Source organism: Anopheles maculipalpis, chromosome 3RL (assembly GCF_943734695.1).
Source record: "Anopheles maculipalpis chromosome 3RL, idAnoMacuDA_375_x, whole genome shotgun sequence".
NCBI lineage: Eukaryota > Metazoa > Arthropoda > Insecta > Diptera > Culicidae > Anopheles > Anopheles maculipalpis.
The window spans coordinates 69,920,255-69,940,315 of record NC_064872.1 but is presented as its reverse complement, the minus strand read 5'-3'; the positions used below and the strand labels follow the sequence as shown (position 1 = coordinate 69,940,315).

Here is a 20,061-nt window from a genome sequence, read left to right as displayed (position 1 = left end):
TTTGGCATGTTTATGTTTATGTTACTAAACGATAAACCCATCCCGTACGGACCGTGCCGATCAACGATGACCAAACAATTAGCTAGCGCCCGGTCATACCAGGCCCGGTCGGATAATGGGACGCCGTACGCACGGGCAACGGTTTGCAGTGATGTTGCGACGGCCGGTCATCATCACCGTCTGAGCTGAGGGTGGTGGAATTTATTTGCGAACCAATTGGCTGTGCCAGCGTTTCCGTCAATTCCGGTGCAGCACCGTTGTATGCACAATCGGGCGGAAGTGGCGCTAGATTAACGTCCGCCCTTTAGTTTGTGGTTACGCACCCGAGAGAAGCAGGGTGCGTATTCGAACTGCTAACTACTTTATAGTTTAAAGTCTCGTGCCGGATAAAGACAGTGTCAGGTCAGGTCGAACTTGTGCAAGATGAATCCACAGTCCCGTGCCCATCGGAAACCGCCCGACGTGGAGGAGGCCCTATCCTCGATGCTCTGGACACCGTACGACAATAACATTTCCGAGTCGGACTCCTCGGATGAGATGGAGGTGCTGCATCGGGTCAATAACAACAACAGCAGCAACTATAGCATCTTCGGAACTGGGCCAAACCAAAACCACCGTCACCATTCGCACCGGCAGCAGCAGCAGCAGCAGTCACTGATGCGAAGAAGTCTTTCCGCGTGGAGTTATCGAAGCCGGTCGGGAAAGCCAAGCCCGGCGGGTGAGGTTGGGAATCGGTTTAGCTATCCGTATTACGATCAGCCCGAGCTTGTTGGTGACGGTGGCTTTGGTGCATTCGGTGGTGGTTTAGCTGGCGAATGGTACGGGTATGGTGGTACCATCACTAGCAACAACAACAACTACTACCCACACGGCATTGATGGCAGTTCCTATGGCTATCTCGGGCTCCCGGGCCCGGTAACTAGCAGCAGAAGTTCCTACAGCTTTCAGCCTAGCGTCGAGCATGAGAGAGCAGCACCTTGGCAAACGTTGACGACTGCGGCAGACCGAAGCATCGAAAAGCGACCGTATCTGCAGCAGCAGCAGCAGCAGCAGCAGCCACAGCTCCAGACACCGTTCGTTGGCCGCTGGCAGGGTGGCGTTGGGGCATCGCAACTAGAGACATCTTCGCTTCCGTTCAGTTTGCTCGCACTGGACAGTTTCAGTGTCACCAGACCGGGGCCTACCGGCGCGGAGGTCGCTGGAAGGGAAGTTGACGGGTTTGCTGACAGCTACCAGGACGATTATCAGGTTAGTTCCCGTTTTGTGTCATTCATTAGTGCTTAATCGCTCTCGTACGACTGAGTGATTACGGTTGATTATTGGAGTGGGAGCGGTACAGAAGGCGGCCACCGCCTCACCGCACTCACCAAGCGTAATGGAAGAAGTTTACTCCCCCGGTAGTACACACCAGAAACGTCAGAAATTGTTGGTTGGAGTATCATTTCGTTATCACCAGTCGATGAGAAGTTATGATGATATTAATTAGATTAGTTTTGGTGAACCCTAGACGGAGTAGATTCTTCGTTTCTTGCAGTGATTTGCTTCCTAAACGTCCAACAATTCCCCAGTAGTCGTAGGTAAGTGGGAATAGGAATCATGACCACTCATCATGAGCAATTTCGTGCCCTTAATTGATGTTGCTCGTGCGAGTCACTCACCCTTTTCTGCCCGTTCCCAGTAGGGATGACCCCTTCGGCAAAAGCGTTTTATCACCCCGACAGACAGCTTATCGAGCCAATTGACCGTTCTCGGTAAAGCCAAAGAAAAAGAAAAACTCCCGTGTCACGCAACGAACCTCAAGCACACGCACGGGTAGGGTTCGGGAGGTTCGTTATCGTTTCACCGGAAAACAATCGAATTCGTGAGTCCATGCTTTCTGGCCACTTACCGCGGGTCGTACCACGTGTTGTGAAGAGATGGACAGTGAAACAATGTCTGATGTTACTGCTGCTGCTGGCGGTGGCATTGAACCTTACTGTTGGTTTAATAGCGCTCCCTGATAAGCGAGTCTCCTGGTCAGGCAGGTTCGTTTGGGTGTGGGACACGCTAATGAACCTCCCGCACATTTCGCTCGACGCGAATAGCCCGCAGGGCTGTTGATGTTGTTGTACCGGGGAGGTCGTGTTATACTGTGGGTTTGATGGACACCTCGTGCCATGCAGGCGACTTCAGCGACGGCGATGGATGTTGTGTCTTGTGGCAAGCTACGGTCATAACGCACCAACCGCTTCGTGTGGCACGTGCAAAGTTCCGTTTGGAAGAAAGGCGAGAAACACTTCCGATGGCTTGAAGCTATCTGCCCGGTGGGCAACGAAAGGTTTAGGTGGGGTAACTCGTGCGTGTCATACGAGAGACGCATCGTCGTAAAGTGGGAAAAACGGAAACCATTCCCCGGAAAAGCTTCGGTTACGGTACGCGCTCGCAATGCCCGTGACCGCGACAGGGAAAGTGATGTGATGTAAACGGTGGATAATTATTTATCTGAAGGTGTGCGTGTGTGATGGAAGCAAGAAAAAGAAAAGCCGGTTGGGAAGCATTGGTTATGTGGTCATCCGAAGGCTATTACCATTTTTTATGAGTAATCCTTGGTAAAAGTATTTCGTCACATCTGGCTCACAATTTGGATTAAAATATAATATTTAGCCAGTTGCGAGGAACAGACTTTTGAACTGAATGGCATGCTCAGAGATAAGAATTAGCTCTCTTTTGCGAACTGAGCGCTAGAAATGATTTATTTAGAATTGGACTGCAAAATTAAAACTCTATGGTGGTTCTGCGGCGGCGGTGGTGAGGTTCAAATTCCATCTGTACCGTACCCCGTTGTGAGGACCGGCGATGTGGTATCAATATGTCTAGTAAGGCATGGGGTGGCCGGCGTGAGCGAGCAGTTCGTTAGGAGAAGTAGAAGTAAGAACTAGTTCTTGGATTCTTTTTCTTTCTAGGATCTCTTTGGAGAACGCTCGTGCACTATTTTCGGCAGGCTGAACGCTCAAACTAGCTCATTAGCTCACGACACAACCAAATTGCTCCCGATAAGGATGCTCTTATCTCACTTTCACTTTATCTCACCGTTAGCTGGATTCGGAGTCCTCACGACTCCGAATCCCGTCCACAATCAATAGACATATCGCATTAAATCCCGCCACAACACAATCTCGCTCAATGTAGCGCACAGCTTTGGTACGGTTTTGTGGGTAAAATCTGTTCAGCTCTTCACCACCATCCCTTGCGTCGGTACGATCCACTTGCAAACATGTCATCCCATAATCCCTTAATCTGCCCTAACGAAATCCGTTACGCTCCAGAAAACGGCTTCACAGCGGCACACAAACTCAACTGGAAGATTATTCACCACCAACAATGATCCTCATCATCATCATCATCCCGTTGTGTGTTGGCCAGTGGTTCCGCTGAAAGTGTCATTTACCGGTTTGGCGGCGAGGCGAATAGTTGTAACAAATTAATAACCATAATGATCGGGCTTTCGGGTGGTTTGCAATTGTCACCCGCTGCGCTCCCTCAAAACGTTCCGTTTTGACTCGGCCGTCCGCAGCACTACGGACGGTTTGCCTTTGTTTTGTGCACCTGAAACTTCTCTGGCGGACGTTTGAAGTTGCGTACCAGAAAGCACAATTGCGCTCGATCATCCAGAACGGAGTCGTCGGTAAGTCCGTGTCCGATCCGATCGCCCGGCAAGGTCCCGCAGGGTCCGTTTTTTTTGTGTGTGTTCACCATAACGGGAACGCGCGTTTCGAGCGCGTTTTGAGTGAGCCGGAAAGTTTCGAAAGCAGAAGGGAAGTTCATGATCGTACCGCGTAAAGGGATAGTGGAAAGCAGCATCACCCAGCTTTGGAGCGTGAAGGATCTTACCGAAGCGAAGTGATTTCGGGCCCGGGATCAGGTTAGCTCATGGGGCGGTGAATAATCGAATTGCATGACTCGCAGGTAATGCAGGTTGATCGTGGCTTCATCCATGGTGGAACACTGTGAAAGATCTAAAGGAGAAAGAGAGAGAGAGAGAGAGAGAGAGAGAGAGAGAGAGCGAGAAGAAGAGTGATAGAAGCTTGGGAAATAATTTGAAATAGACAGGCTTCAGGGAATATGTAATACAAAATAGTGCTTTTGAAGAATGTTTTAATCAAATTACTGTAACGATGAAATAATTGAAGAGAGAATGTAAGAGAAGGTTGGAAGTTGGTTGATCGGTGTCATTCTTATGACATGTTTTGCTACTCTGAAGGATTTATTTTGTATCATTAGGAATTTTCCAACGTCAAATGCCATCTCATACCTGTCCGAGACATATTTTTATAAACTAGACATGTGTGTCTTCAAACGGCGGGACCTGGGTTCAAATCCAAATCCCCCGAAGGGAGGATTGACTATTCAACCACGTGGAATCAGCAAGTTATTCTTCTTTTAGGCTAAAAGTCTTTCTACGCCACGTAGTTGGTTTCTCTTTGACCGCTGCAGCCTCTTCCACCACACCTCTTCCTATCAGCAAGTCTGGTAAACCAATCGATGGCCAGTGTAGGGTCCTTAAAATAAGTAGAGGAAGAAAAATATGTGATGGAGGGTCGTTGAAGTTCTTTACACCAATCCTTAAAGATCCTATAGGTTAAATAGTATGTTCACAAATATGTACATGAATTAAATGAAATGCTAAATGCATATATCCAAGCTAAAATATGATCCTTAAGATCATACGATCAAATGCAACTTGAATTACTCTACCTTTACTGTTGTGTAGAGCACGAATTATTCTTCCCGTAACATTTGAATTATAAAGTGACCAATGTACAAAATATTTACGATACAAACAGAGCGCACTATTCGAGGGACTTGCAAAGCGCAAGGTGGGCTGCTAAACGACCGGCCTGCCCGCAACATGCCTTCCTTCCTAGATCACCACCGTAAATCATCAACCTTTTACAAATCGACACCCCCAAACGCCGAAGCCCTGGGTGCGGGGGCATGCTGTAGCATAAGAATGTGGGACGCAAAGCACAAACTCAAAGAGACAAGCGCACGGCGGACGATCGAGAAGGAACGAGACAGTGTTTAAAGCCGAGCAAAAGGGCCGACCCACAGGCGCAAGCGGGCGAAGGACCGCATTACGGGCGGCCTTTCACCATTCGTTCAGTTCAGTTTCCCGAGATTTCGTCGGACTCCGCAGTTTTTGTTTATGCTATCGTCTGTATGCGGAGTTATGTGTGTATTTATGCTTCTTTTCCCCTATTTTTATGCGAAACCTGACTCAATTGAGAAAGTGCGTACTCCCTTCTACGCATGTGTGTGTGTGTCTGTGTGCTTCTGTGTGCAAGTGTGCGTTAGAGGGTGTATTTTATGCTGTGTCCCTTAACCTTTTCGTCTGTCCCGTACGATTTCTTCCCCTCACCTCACCTGCTTTTTGTTCTGAATCATTTCAACAGGTTTATTCTGATGCTGGAACGGGCGAAAATATGGCCTCGGGATGCAACAGCCGCACACGGGACAGCAACATAAACAGCATTAACAACAACATCGATGGTACCTGCAATAACAATAATAACAACAACAGTTTGTGCATAATTTCCGCAATGCTACGTCCTCCGTCGGATGGTGGCAACGATGGAGACCTACATTTTCCAACCGAACAGTTCAACCAACATTGGCAAGGGCACGACACCATGGGAAGGGTGACAAGCACCACCACCACCACCACCCTAGGGCAGCATAATTCCAGCATAACTACAGCGACGCTTCTACCCTTCCCGTACGGTAGTGTTGGTACGGTCGATGCACAACGAACGATCTCACGCACACCAGCGCTGGCGGCCACAGCAGTAGAAGGGGATGACGGACCGACGATACCCGGTTCGGCATTGGCGTGCGCCGACCGTCCGTTTAATTGTGTGCGGCAAGCGAACGCAGCAACATCGACGTTGGTGCGTCGTGCGGACGGTGGTGCGCAAGCGGATCGTGGTGTTCGCAACAGTGAGCTCGTCGATCAGCAACAAACAACGGTGGTGACGGAAGCGAGCGGCAGTGTTGGTGCAGTGGCAACGATGCGGCTGAACGTACCGGCGGCCGAAGGTGGCAGCCGGACGAGTGTGTACATCCCGTCGACGGAGGGTGGTAGTGTTTGTGGTGGGTCAGGGGGAGGGTTAATGTTGCCCGCGCTGACGATCCAGGTCAATCGGCTGGATCCAAACAATCAGCAGCAGAATGATGTCGTTAACAATGCGGCGTCCGGTGTGAGCATAGTGAGCTGTTACCGTGCGTCGAGTGTTAGCCAAACCGGGGTGGCCGAGTGTGGCCCACCAGTGCCGCAGGTGGAAGATTGTGAAGGCTCCAGGTGCGTCCAGGAGCGCTGTGATGAGGAAGCGATCGCTGATCGTGGTGTTAATGCGGGCGTTACGGCCTCGCCAATGGTTCAAGTTTCTAGTGTTGAGCGGCTAAATGTCGCCGGTGAAGAAGGGCAGGGTGGGGGTGAGTGTGCTACTAGTGGTGTTGATGGTGGTATAGGGTCTCCTGTAAGTGCGATCAGTGCAACGGTTCCATCCCGTACCTTTACGTCAACCGAGGCGCAAACGGATGATTCGATCCAACCGGCTCAACGGCTTCAGCCGCAACGTCTGCTCCAGCAACCGTCGGCCGCATTCATCGGCAGCACGCCGGTACAGCTCGGCCCGCCAGAACCACCAATCATGACGACCATGCTTGGACCGGGGTCCGAGTTTAGTACGCGGGAACATCGGCGGCGCGAGCGGCGCGAACGGCGGCAGGCCCGCAATCGGCTGCAGCACATACATCCGCTCGAACCGGCGCCTCCGCTGCACCGTTCGCCCCCGCCCATCGAGATCATACCCGACATACTGCACAGCCATCTGCCCCCGCCGTACACGACCCTGCCGATGGGTGCGTCCCTCATACCGCAGATGATCCCGGCGAATGCGGTCGCGGCGGCCGCCGCCATACCGGTACGGGCTGCCGATGATTGCCGCTACACGTTTCCGATACCGATCATGCGAAGGTAAGTGACCCTTGCGCGCGATTGTTCGATCGGGCGTTTCGGATCGTTTTGTTTACTTTCTCAAAAAAACTCTCAACACACACACACACGCACGCACAGTGCGCGGAATCAGTTTTTCACTTTCCTTCGGTTCGGTGTCTTCCGGGCTGTTGCTTGTCGTTTGTGGTGGGCGCCATGTCGAGCAAAACATGGTGCGTCGCGATGCAAAAGTCACTTTCTCTCATCGGCTCCCCATGGTGGGGTGGGGTGGGGGGGGGGGGGGGAGAAGGAGAGGGTGTCTTTTGGGGTTGTCTTTCGGAACGACATCGGGTCACCCTATCCCGTCGCGTTGGGGAAGGTTTGAAGGTCTTGGCTTTTTTGTTGTTGCTTCTTTCTTTCGCTCGGGTTTTGGTCTGGAAGTGAAAGGATTTTGAAAAGTGGTGATCCATCTTGTTGTGGCAGGAGTGTACGGGAGATGAACGGGGAGCTTAATCCGCCGACACGCAATCAGTGGAAGTTTGGGTTTGCCAATTGCATCCGGTTCAGACCTCGGCTACGGGATGGCTGTTTGGAATGACTGGTTAGCTGATAGGTCGTAAGCGGGTAAAGTATCCGGTTCGCTCGTGGACAACAACAAAAAATGATGGCGACAGGGATTTTTTCAAAGACTTGAGTGTTGTGCACTGCACGAGCAAATGACTCATAGCATTAGTTCCATATTTTATGATTTGACAGTGTTGGTTCCCGTGTTGGGTACAAAGTCAATATCGGATACAAGGTTAACGTATCTGTCGTAGTCGTTTTGCTTTGCCAACTAGCAAGAAATGTGTTAGGAGAGTTAGGATCTTTTAGGTCTTTACTTTAGGATCTCCTTCCCGTTGAAGTACAGAGCATTTTGACGCATTGAGACATAAAATAGAACTTCCGAAATAATACAGGGCTCCGATCCTTCTTATTAAATGAATGACCTAAAAGGTCACGACAGTCATCGAATAACTTACTAGACCTCTTGATACAACGTATCTGGATAGTCAATCCTTACTATTCGGGAACGGTTTGGAAGGGAACCTCGGTCCCCCTATCTCAAGACTGGCGCTTCTGTCGCCTTGTCCTAGAATCATTTAGAGGAATACTCCTAAATGAATAGTTAAATATTGCAAGCTCGTTGTCGAATTTTGCAATCATGTAATGAAATTTTGACTACTGAGGAGAAATTTGCAATTAAGCTGAGTAGTTTTCAAAGCAACTTTGGTTTAAAGAAGCAGTAATGAAAATAAATTTTCCAATTTTTGTTTATAAGGTGTTGTAATAAATTTTATATTTATTGGTATAAACCCGTTTAAATATGAAGAACACAGCGTGCTGATGTTAACAAACAAATTGGTTAATATTTTTCATTTTACCAAAGCCAAAGCAGAAATTCCAAGCTCATTTGCTCATTTGCACATTTGCTCTCGCTGAATGCAAGATTCAACTTTTGCAAAGTTCTATACCATCTATTTGAAAAAAAAAAAAAAAAAAACTTAAGAGTCTCTCAGGAGTTCCATTTTATGGATTGAAGCCCTCTAAAAGACAGACAGTAACATCCAATAGCTTTGGTTGGCTATGAATTTCGCCAACTTCAACTTGAAAATGATATCCGTTCTGTCGCAATTTTTGTGTGAATCAAATGAGATCAAAAGGCAATATTTTTCACTCATTTAATCGCTCAATCCCTCATAGGTTTCAGGAAATTCAAAACAAAGTCTTCTCTCTCCATGTGTTAAATTAAATCTTTCAATCGTTTAATGCTCCCGAAGCCTCTTGTGCAATCCTGGCTAAGCTAATTTTTGTTCTTGTCCTCCTTTCTCGCGTCGCTTTTTGTTGCAACTTAATTAGCGATGCATTCGGAAAATCCGCTTCACATCCGTTTCCCCGGTTTCCGGAGCTCACAAGGTGGTGGGGCACAAATTTATGATTGTTTGTGTGGCGGTCGTAGCCGCTGTTGTTTACTTTCGTTTGACACACGGTGACACCGTTTGGAGCTTTTTTTTCTGTCTCCTTTTTTGCTGCCTATTTTGTCTTGCGCCACCAAAACTCTGACGACCCTGGCAAGGCCGTTCCCGCAAGTGGGGGGTGGGTTGGGTTGTTGTTCTGATTGCTGTTGTGTTGTTTCGTCTGCACCACCGCAAACGACAACGACGGTGCTGATGATGGTGAGCTTTGATAATGAAACAAAAAAGGCGACGTCTTTACCACCTTACCTGCCGCTTTTGCGTTCCAACCTACGGTACTGCTGGTCGGGATCGGCACACGATCGTAGAATTCCGTCCCGTCCTCCAGAAGGTTTGCTGGGGGTGTCTTTTCCGCGCTGATTAATTATTCATGAAGGTGGAAAAGCGACCAGGGAAGGCATCGAAATTCGTGGAATTTCGTATCAAAAAGGGGTATGCGATGGTAGGTCTATCATCCTGGGAAACTGGAACTGCGGCAACCAACCCCCCCCCACCACTCCCCCCTAACCCTCTTTCAATTCCATTTTGCATCGTGCAGGAGGATTGTGATTTACGAGGGCGGATCGCGCACACAATGATTTCTGGGCGCTTATTGTGTGTCTGCCGTGTGGTAAAAAGCCGGAAGCGTCACACTACCCACCGAGATAAGCGAGATCGTTCGAGGTCGTCTCGGTCCTTCTTCTTGTTCGACGTAATGATCCGCTTGCCTGGCTGTGTGTGACTTTTCTTCATTATGCGAGAGGGTTTTTTTTTTCGCGGGAGTACTCCGGCCAAGTGCTCCACATTAACTTCCCGACCGTGTGTAGACCGTCGTGTTACGTGATGGAGGGAGGGGGGGGGGGGGGGGCAAAGCCGACTCACACAGTTGCACAGTGAAGAAAGTGTAGCGGCCCTTTCCATATCCGTCCATCTGGACATTAATTCGGTGACTTTCATTTCAAGCACGGTCAACCACGCGCCATCGTTAGTCGTTGCTTTGTCCAGATTTTGGACAATGTTCTTCACATGACATAACGATTTTCTTTTGGAGTTTTTCGTTTTGTTTTGTATTTCGCTTCTTGTTATGTATGTTGTGTTGGGCGGTTTTTCCGGTATTCCCAATCTTTATGCGGTACGGATGGGTGGCCTAATTATAAATATGCAACCCCAAGTTTCACCTTTTTCGCTTGGCGCACGCCCCTTGGCGACGCTAACATGGCGATGGTTTCATAAGCAGACATTTATAAAACAATAGCGTTAGCCAGAAATTTTGTATTTTGGTTGCTTGTGCTTTAATGTGACTCTGTTAATGCTGCAGTGAAATGAAACCAAAAATTATGAACAATTTCGTTACATTGCGTGGCGTTTGTACGTCTTTGCTGTCGTTATGGTTCCATGGGTTCTCCTTACCACATCTCGGAGTTCTGTCTCATCTAAACAAAAGGGTAACCGTTCGGTACGGATATGCTCTTCGAAGCTCCAGATCGAGGTAATGTCTTTCACAAAATGTAGGTCGTTCTGTCATTTCCTTCCCGCAACGCCATGAAACGTCCGCGGACTGTTAACATTTTTCTGCGGATCTTGCTTGGTCTTCGGCTGGTGGGTGCGCCATAAAGTCCGCAACAGTGCAAACGAACTATGTCATTTTCGGAAATTTGTCTACTAAAACCACCGATGGTCGTCAGCGTGTTCGGGGCGTCTTGTTTTCTTATCGTGGAATTTAACACCCAAGCGCCGCTTTTTCTTCGCGCCCTCAAAATGCGTCACATTTCCGTGTCTTTTTTTTATGCCGTCATTAAAAAAGAGTGTCTTTGCACTCAGAGTTGGATTGGTTTTTTTTTGTTGTCCTTGTTGTTGACGAGATGGCGAAAGTTGGATGTTTGTTTCCGAGTGCATTTGTTGGAGTATTGGGTACGCTTCCATGAGGTGTGAATTTTCATCTATCTGTGTGACGATAGACCAGAGACCGCACTCGTCTATCACCAGCAAGCCGCGGGATACAATGTTGCACTGAAGGACCACCAAAAGGCCACATCGAAAATCGGTAACAATGTAATCTCGCGCAAGCGATCGCACACTGGCGCATCAAATTGGTCCAGTTTGTTGTTGTTATTGTTGCGGTGGGGTTTGGTGTGATGACCTTTTTTCCATCCCAAAAGGACATAAAAATAGATGAATACTTTTCACTCTCGTCTGCCACTCGCGCGTCAACACAATCCAAAACCCGAGATCCTTGATATTCGTTTTTTTCCGGTCCACCACATCGGAAGCTGGTACTGAATGACGACCAGGGAAACTGACAGGAACGGAAATTAATTCAAATATTCATTTCCATATCATCGGCTATTGCTGGGGCTTACGTACTACGTCAAAAGGTTACCGAGCGTACGCTGCGGGTCCGGTAACGGTGGTGTATGGACGGCAACAAGCGGGAATGGAGCAGAACATGGTCGTCATCAGCATCAGCACATCAACGCCATTGATAATACACGTCTCGCCTCGTACACAGAGAAACAAGGCCACACATTGGATGTGGTTTTACACCAGAATCCATAAAACCATACATCACCAGCTTTTAAAAGGCACAACCCGCGCTGACACGTCTCTAGAATTGGAAAGGTGTCGCGATGCGAGAGAGAGAAAAAAAACAAACTGTCCCCAATGCTTGACTGTGGGTGGATAGATGTTTTGGAATGTAAGTACCCCAAACAGGGAACTTGGGACACGATAACAAGAGTGGAAAAAAGCAAATGAATCGAATAAATTTACTTCTATCATAAATTTTGGCTGCCTTTCCACGACAGGGCGCTATTTGACACTTCACTGTGGAGTGTCCCGTGTCCCGTAGCACTAATATTAGACTAGAAGTGCATTCCGTCCAATCTGTAAAACAAAAAAAAAATGAGGGAGAAATACTATTTTCATTCCCCCAAGTCAGCACGCGAGGTTTGGAATTGATAAACGGCGAGCAACTGGTTTGGGTCCTGCACGATACACCGAATGCTCTTCAAGGTCTCGCTCCGCTGTCCCATTCGAAAGACCACATTAGTCAATTTGTTGCTGAAGAAGAAGTGCGTCCTCTGTCTCATGGCGTAGGTCTATTTTTAAGATGCTTCACAGCAACCAACACACACACACACTTAAGATGCAATGGATGCACTGTCTCCCTCTCGAGCGTGCGCTATTGCATTACAGCGCCAAGGTGTAGCTGGAGTTGCTTAAAAGTGTTTACCGCTTTCCTGCTTTTCTTTTCCCAGTGAGTGATATATTTTCCCGCTCGCTGGCAGAAAACCATTCAATATACTGCTTCCTTCCTTGCAGCGACACATTGCGGCCTCTGGACGGTGGAAGTGCATTTCACTGTCGCCGCCGCCACTCGTCCCCTGCTCGCCCGGATACACTCTCGTTGCACTTAATTGCTACAAATCTCTGGCGAACGGTGGTTTTGGTTTTCGGTGAAGGGTCGTCCGCTTGGGACGTGCTTCTCTAATAAGGACAGGAGTCCCGGAGTCGCGAGAGTGTGAAATTAAAAGCTGGGATCACTTTTCTCAAGGAAAATGCAATTAGCCACACAACGGCGCGCGTGTGTGTGTGTAAGAGCGATACAAGGGAAAAGGGAATGAGACAGTAATATGCGGAGGTTTTAAGGTTTTATTTTTGTTCCACAATGTCTTCTTACAAAGTTCGGAAATCGGGATGGGAGGGTGGAGAAGAACCGTAAAAGTGCCAAGAAGAGGATGGTGGATGCTTTGGCTACAGCGGCTCGTCTAATTATAGAGCGGATGTCGGTTCGGAAATGTCACTGGAATCTTGTGCCTCTCAGGATGGGAGCTGGCTGGGATGCTGTGGAGGGATCGAATTAAATGTTTTTATTAGGCGTAACATGAGATTTTTTAGAACAGACATACAAACAAACACACACATACAAAGGTTTATGAATGGTGGAATCTTTCTCTGGTACGTTTGGGACGTGAGCAGAAGGTACAACGAAACGAACCATGAGATTGAAAGTGAATCCTGTATATGTATCCATGCATCGAATATTGCTAGGAGGGAGGACCGATAGGACCTTTAATAGTCTTACATTTAGTGCCAAACAGCTGGTAGCTTTTATCGTTCTACAGGCGGTTTTTCCCTGTTTCTTTTCGGCCGTGTAACTGTTCTGTCAACATGGTCACGCACATATACGCTGAAGGTAGGGGGGATCGGGTTGGTAGTGCCGATTTAATTAAAACCATTCGGCACCGAAATTCTCACCAATGTTACTTGGTGCAATCTGGTGCAATAAAATCAGTAGGGTCAAATTGAAAGTGTTTCTGGGGTTTTTAATAAAAATCCAGTCCAATAACGTGGATGCCTTTAAGGTAAACAGGATGTGTCAAGTAGTAATTAATTTTTGTATCGATAATACTCAATTGCGACGTTTGTTTTTATAGGATTGGAATTGATTTTCCTGATAATTGGGACATGTCATTGCTAACGTTTATTTTGTTTGTATTTATTTTTATGTTTAAATGCTTCAATTTTTAATCAAGAGGATTTTGTTCGATAGTCGCTTAAATAGCTGACAGATCTCGTTCTGTCAATGACTCAGAAGACCTTGTCGTTTATTGACCACTACTTCTTAATCTCCTTCTTAGTTTAGCGACTTATTCATGACGGCCTCTTGATCCTCACTACGAGGATCCAGTCCGAATGGGATTTGCACGCCGGTCCTCCCGTTTGAAGACTGTCGCCTCTACCAACGGGTCACCCGAATATTGAAACTACGAGTTGGGTCCACAGTCCTCACTAGGGAACGGTTCGGATGGGTTTTTTTTGCCATACTAACCTTAAGCTGGATAGAACTGACAATTGAATATGACAAATATCGGCTATAAATTCCTCACTTGATCTTTCATATAATCTAATAGTGCTAACTTGCCCAAACAAAATCGTCGTAAATCTTCAAGAAACAACTTATTACTGAAATTGCTAAATGCGAAGCTGCATTCCGTGCCACAGTTCCAAGATAAAAGCCCTTCTACCCCTTCACGACCCGTATTTAACATCCCACCGACAACCAATAGAATACAACCTCATCGTGATCGTGACTGAAACCGAGCGATCTCCGCACCTCAATTTTCAGTCTCATTTTGTCTAACAAATCCTCCAGCTCTGTGTGCCGGCAATGTTTTTCTCTTTGTCCACCAAACTGGGGCAAATTCATTAGACCTGCTCGGGAAGACTGCTGCTGATGGTGGTGATTGTCGTAGGTTTTTTTTTTGTTCACCTTCACCTTTCGCTAACCTCCTTACGCGGGCTGAAGAAAGGAAAGACAGCACGCAAAAAAAAAGCCCTAACACGACACGGTACCAGCAAGCTCATTTGCTGAAGGTTAGTGTACCGTACAGGAGTGCGGTCACAAAAACACCGAATATTGGGAACAGGGAAAATGGTATCTATGTATCTAGGGAAGAAATCAAAACCAAACCACCCGGACAAAAAGAGAGGAGCGGGTAGAAACCTGCCTGCTGCTGCAAAAAAAAAAACAACTTCTGAATGGCAAACGTGAGAAGCTAATGTCCACAAATTAGTGGGCTCCTAATCGTTGCCCCAGCGCCCCAAAACCGAATACACAAACTTTGGTTCAGCGTACAATGTTCTCGCCGAAAAACTGTCCGGTTCTTTTGGCGCTCGATTCTTTTTCCCCTTCCAAGGGTTCAAGAGAACGCAAGAAATGTTGAAACCACAGAAAACTCTCAGCACTAAAGACTCTTCGTGCTGGGAGAGAGTTCTGAAGAGGTGCGAAAAAAAAAAGAAAACTATCTCTACAAACCACGATGACGACGACAAAGACGACTTTGTGTTGGGCCCCGCATGAAAAAAAAAAATCAGTAACGGAATTGGCCGCCAATGATGTTTGATGGCTCAGCAAAAGAAAGAAAAACCCTTCCTACTTTCGACTTTGTTTTCACTGATCACAGCCCCTCCAGTGGGTTGGAGCGAGGGCGCGGGGATGGGGGCTTTAGTGGGGGGGGGGGGGTTGTTATTGTTGTTGTTGTTCTGCTCTTTATGTCTTCCCCGTTTCCCAAACACGAGTCACCGGGTTTGGTGTTTTCTGGCCAACCATCTGCGGGCAGCTGTTGATGTTGTGCTGTGCGTTGCAGATGATGATGTGGGTTCTAAGTCAATCCCCTCCCCACTCGTTCGGTTGAGGAATTGCTTTTCGAACTTGACGTTTGGGGGGCAAATCGCCCTCTCTCCTCCCTTTTCCAACACCACACCTTCAGATGTGTGTCCAGCATGGAAATTCAATCAATCAAATCGAATCGGATGCTGGTGGGAGCGCGTACTGATCGAGAACAAAATCCAATCCGTTTTGGAAAGACCCGAGCTAGAACGTGCTTGGCAAAACCCCCCCTGCAGCGGGAGATAAGTAATGGAGTGTGTGTTTGTGGTTCGTATAAAATTAATTTGATCGTGGCGAGCGATCCTCCCCAACGGTGGCGTAGGTTGGCTACGCGATCGTGCACAAAGTACTTTTGTGTTGATCGCAAGTGGATCGCGGCAAACAGGCGTGGAAAACGTTCTAAAACACGCTAATGATCGACGAAAACGAGTGCGCAAATGCGCGTGTTTTGTTCCAGGTTCCAGGTTTCCGTTGCGGAGGGCGAAATCACGAGAATTCGGTGTGCACCGGAAACACCCCAGAGGAAAGGTTTTGTGAAGCTGCACGGGGAGGAAAAACCAAGTGTTTAATGAGAATTGAAATTCATTCTTCGCATCTGTGTTTTTCCTTCCTAGGTTTGCACCTTAGTCTAATGTGCCGTGACCTTTAACGATGATCAAACGCTTAATTCCTCGTTATATTGGAGGATGAGCGCTTTTTATTTTCGGCAAGTATCGGTGATATGATGTTTTTTTTTTGGGTTGGGATTGGAGGATTATCGCGTTTGCGTGCGCCGTCGGAATACGATTCGTTGCGCTTTACGGTGTACTCTCTTCTGATGGCTGCCCTGTGTAATGATGAAACTAATGCGATTCTACCATGTACTGCTGTTGCTGACTGAGAGCCTTGTTTTTGGGGTATCTAACCTAAGGGGAGTTCATTTGGTTCCGTTAGCTCCCCGCGATGTGATCTAGCTTTGAAAAGGGGGGAAATAAAAACCTCAAGTTGTCTCACCTGTGCTCTCGTACGCTCGTTCCCCATCGATCAGTGATCATTAGCGAAAAGCGGGGGTTTAAAAAGAATCGTTTTCTGGCGGGGGTAATATCGATGGTCATCGCGTGGCCCATTGCGGTACTTTTGCGGTGCTATTGACATCATCGAAATTGACGAGCGCTCGGGCACGAGCAATTTGCTAGACCACAAAGCTGCTAATGAATTTCTAGCGTTTGCTAGAGAGAAACTGACGCATCCAAGAATGGGGAAATCGTGCTTGACCTGCATCTTTTGCTGTGCGCTGTGCTTGTGTACCTAATGTTTTGAGGCCTCATCTTGAAACCACCCTCTCCACCTTGCTTTGGGTGCGATCTACAATTTCGATCCAATTTATCTACTGCTTGCTAATGGGTGGTTCCTCGGCTTGCACTATTACGCCAACTTTAAATTTGAAACCTCTTCAAAAATGACAAGTTCTCCGACGCAACTCGTGGAAGGTCTAAAGTTCGTTCGTTTTGGGGTTCTTTTTACCTTGCTGTTCTCTTTTTTTTTGGGGTGAGATCTAAGTTCTCCAATTTCAAGCATCATATTGTGCAATAGGTCGATATTAAGTCCTGAAAACCTCCAAGAACCGTCCAGCAACAAAAAAAAGGAGAACTCTTCACTGATTGTTGTTTGAAGGCGGTTCGTAATTAAGTGTGACATTTTTGCATCCCATGTATATCTGTATTCTCGAGTACCTGGTGCGACCCGAAACGGTTACACATTCCTGGTGCTCGCTCCCCCCCCCCCTCCCAAAAAAAAGGGTCTCATATAAGCTTGTGTGTGGTTGTACATGAATGCCGAATGGCAAACAAAAACCCAACACGTAACCTTTATCGAAACATGGGACAAAGGGATCTCAAGATTTAATCAAGGCACAGTTTGAAGGCTCTCGAGAAAACCGGGCGAACATTATGAAATGGAATATGTGCTTGGTCTTTTTTAATATGTTCCTCTTAACAAACTGCTCGGTAAGAAAGACAAGATAAAGGGGTCCATGGCCCTCCGGTACTACCTGGCGGCAGCCTGTTGGTGTTCGAAAATTGAAACCTAATGCGAAATAAGACTCCTCCAAAGGCGCAACGCGATTGAATTTTTGGTTTAGCCGCTGGGGATTAGCGAAGAAGGCCTTCATTTTGTTTGGAATGTGGAGCATCGTGCAGCTCGAGAAGACGAAGCTCGATGACACGCCAATGATGGTGATGATGATGAGGAGGTTGCGTAGCATCTTTTAGGCAAGAAGATCTGTTTGGGCATGTTTTGGCATGATCGGTTGCTTGAGAAATGGCGGCCTCGATCGGCAGCATGGGGTTTTTGTTTGCATTTTTTTCAAACTCATCATCATCGATAACCGCCCCGCTACTCTCGGTGCGTTGCTTTTGAAAACAAGAAAAGGGTGGCATAATTCGTCTTGCACATCGATGACTCATCTCACGCCGTCTGGGGTGTTGCTGTAAAAATATTTTACGCAAAAAAAGCGTTCAATCGTTTCCTCGCCTTCTCTTGCTCGTCAGCTCGTTTAGATAAAGAGTTTTCGGGGTGCTTCAAGTTTCAAGTGGTAATGGCAAGCAATCGACGACCCGGTCGGTCCGGGGGCCCTCTGGTTGATTAAACGACGCCCATGAATAATGAATGCAATTTTTATGTTTATGAGAAGCGGGCCGATACCGATCGTTGGTGTTGTTGTTTGGTCATTGCATCGGATCTGCTACAGCGTGGCTACCCCCGTGCAAGAGGGCACTTAGTTTAATTAAGCTAACAGCCTATAAAATCCGACCCGGACCGAAGCGAGTGGCCAAGTGGCAGCTAATAAGTCCTCACGATACAGAAGGGCACCAAGCAAGCACAAGATATACCGAAGAGGACGCACTTGAGCAAGCAACACACAGATCCTTTATGCTCTTGAACAACATCTGTTGCTTGCTGAAGTTTGTAAGCGCCTGTAGCACAGACACACACACACACACACACACACACACACACACACACACACACACACATACGAACTGAGAAAGCCAGACCATGGCTGAAGAAAGTGAATGCGGACAATGGGAGAAGGTTATTGTTTCCATTGTGTTACGACATCCGCGACATCTTCTCTCATGCGCGTTTTAGTGCGTGTGCGCCACTTTGAAGGGTTTATGGTGGATGTTGATGGGTCGCATAAAAAACAAACCTCGCCTCTCAAACATCCTTATGACACACCTCTCGGTGGTGAAGATCGTCTTGCGAAATGGAACCCTAGGGACTGCCGGTTTTATGTCCAAGCACAATCATGTGAGTGAAGATCCGGTAATGATTTTTGTAAAGCAAATAACCTTTGACCAAAGCGCCTACACACATGGGTGGCATTTTTTTTCGGGGGAGGTTGGGTAGAATGCATTTAAAACCAAAAATGGGTCCCATAAATGTTTCGCAAGTTCGTTGGGATTTATTTGTTGCTGTAGAGGGGCCATTCTAAGGTTAAAGATATCAAGTGAAAAAATCAAAGATGGAACGGTTAAAGTATTCGGAAGTTGTCCTTGGATCTTTGGAGATTCAATTGTTTCTTGAGCGTCAAAATTCAAAATGAACCACTGTCACTAACCCTGGGTGAATTAGTTTTAATTTTTGTATGAAGATTTAACAGAAAAAGGAGGTTTTTTTACTTGCAAAACCCTTTATTTTTATTGTTATAATGAAACGAACATGACTCACTTCTGCAACTATCGCCTAAAATCAATGCTGCTGGCTGTGTTAAACATCTTTCCAATTCGCTCACCGTGAGCCCTCGATATCTTAAGGTTGATTTCAAATTTAACCTCACCATGACACGGATTCTTCCGGTACATTATGCAGACATTCTTGGAAGGTTCAGGGCTCAACATGCTCACAGCGTGAAAAGGTGCAAACTGTAGGACTGGAGAAGGCAAGACGGAAAGGAAATAACAAAAAAAGACCAACAAGGAACCAACTATTACGCCATCATCTCCAACCCTGCCTGGTGGTGGTAGGTTACAGTCGAGGTCAGAAAGGTTAAAAAAAGGAATCGGAACTCGCAGCCCGTATCACGCACAGTTCCACGTTGACATACTTTTCGTTTTCGGTTTGTCCGCAGCAGCAGGAACACACCCTTCGTGTAGGTCTTCTGTCCCTTGCATATATCCTTGAATGTTAACTATCGGAATTCAAGGACACAGGGTTCTCTTTCACCGTTGCTGGCTGATTGGATGGCCATTTGCGTGTGTGGCTCGTGCTGTTTTTATCGTCGTTTACGTCCCCTCATCGAGTCGTGCTGCTGCTGCTGTTGATGGCTGTATGTGATTCATTTATGGTGCGGATATATTCCCATGCGGTGGGTTTTTAATGATAGATTGAAAGGATCCAGACAGGGCGTTGGTGGACATAAACTGGCAGTTACATTTGTTTCCTTTTTACTGACAGAATGCGATAGGTCCTAGACGATGAAGGACGCCTTACCATGCAGCTCCGTATACTGACTTTTTGCCTCATTCTGAACCAATAAAAGAATAGAACGATCCACTTTGAAAGCATCCTACTCGTCTCACATTCCTACAAACGAATCCCCGTCTCGTGACTGTTTGTGTGGCACAATCGCGCTCGATCTCGGCAATCTAAAATGAATATCAAATCAAGCGAAAAACGTTTCCACACGTTATCACGTCACCACGATGGTGCCTGCAAAGGTGAAAGCTTTGCCGAACGCTTTGCCCTTTCGTTGATGATGTGTGAGAGTTGTTGTTGAAAAATCTCCTCCATTCTGTGTTCGGGGCCGCGTTTCACGTGCACGTTTCCCGCTTCGTAGGAATGTTGAAGTTTCCCGACCGAAGAGCGTTATCTCTCTTGCTCTGTAATCAGCTTATTTTTCAATCATGTCAACTATTTACACGATTTTTCTATTTTTCCCG

At 47.1% G+C, this 20,061-nt stretch overlaps 1 protein-coding gene across 1 annotated transcript in view; it reads left to right on the top strand.

The window, feature by feature from the left end:
• The first annotated feature begins 423 nt into the window (after window positions 1-423).
• LOC126560928 (uncharacterized) overlaps window positions 424-20,061 on the top strand; it is a 114,161-nt gene continuing 94,523 nt past the window's right edge. The window contains exons 1-2 of the mRNA XM_050216878.1: window positions 424-1,248; window positions 5,433-7,015. Of these exons, the coding sequence (XP_050072835.1) occupies window positions 424-1,248; window positions 5,433-7,015 (2,408 nt within the window). The remainder of the gene's footprint in view (window positions 1,249-5,432; window positions 7,016-20,061) is intronic.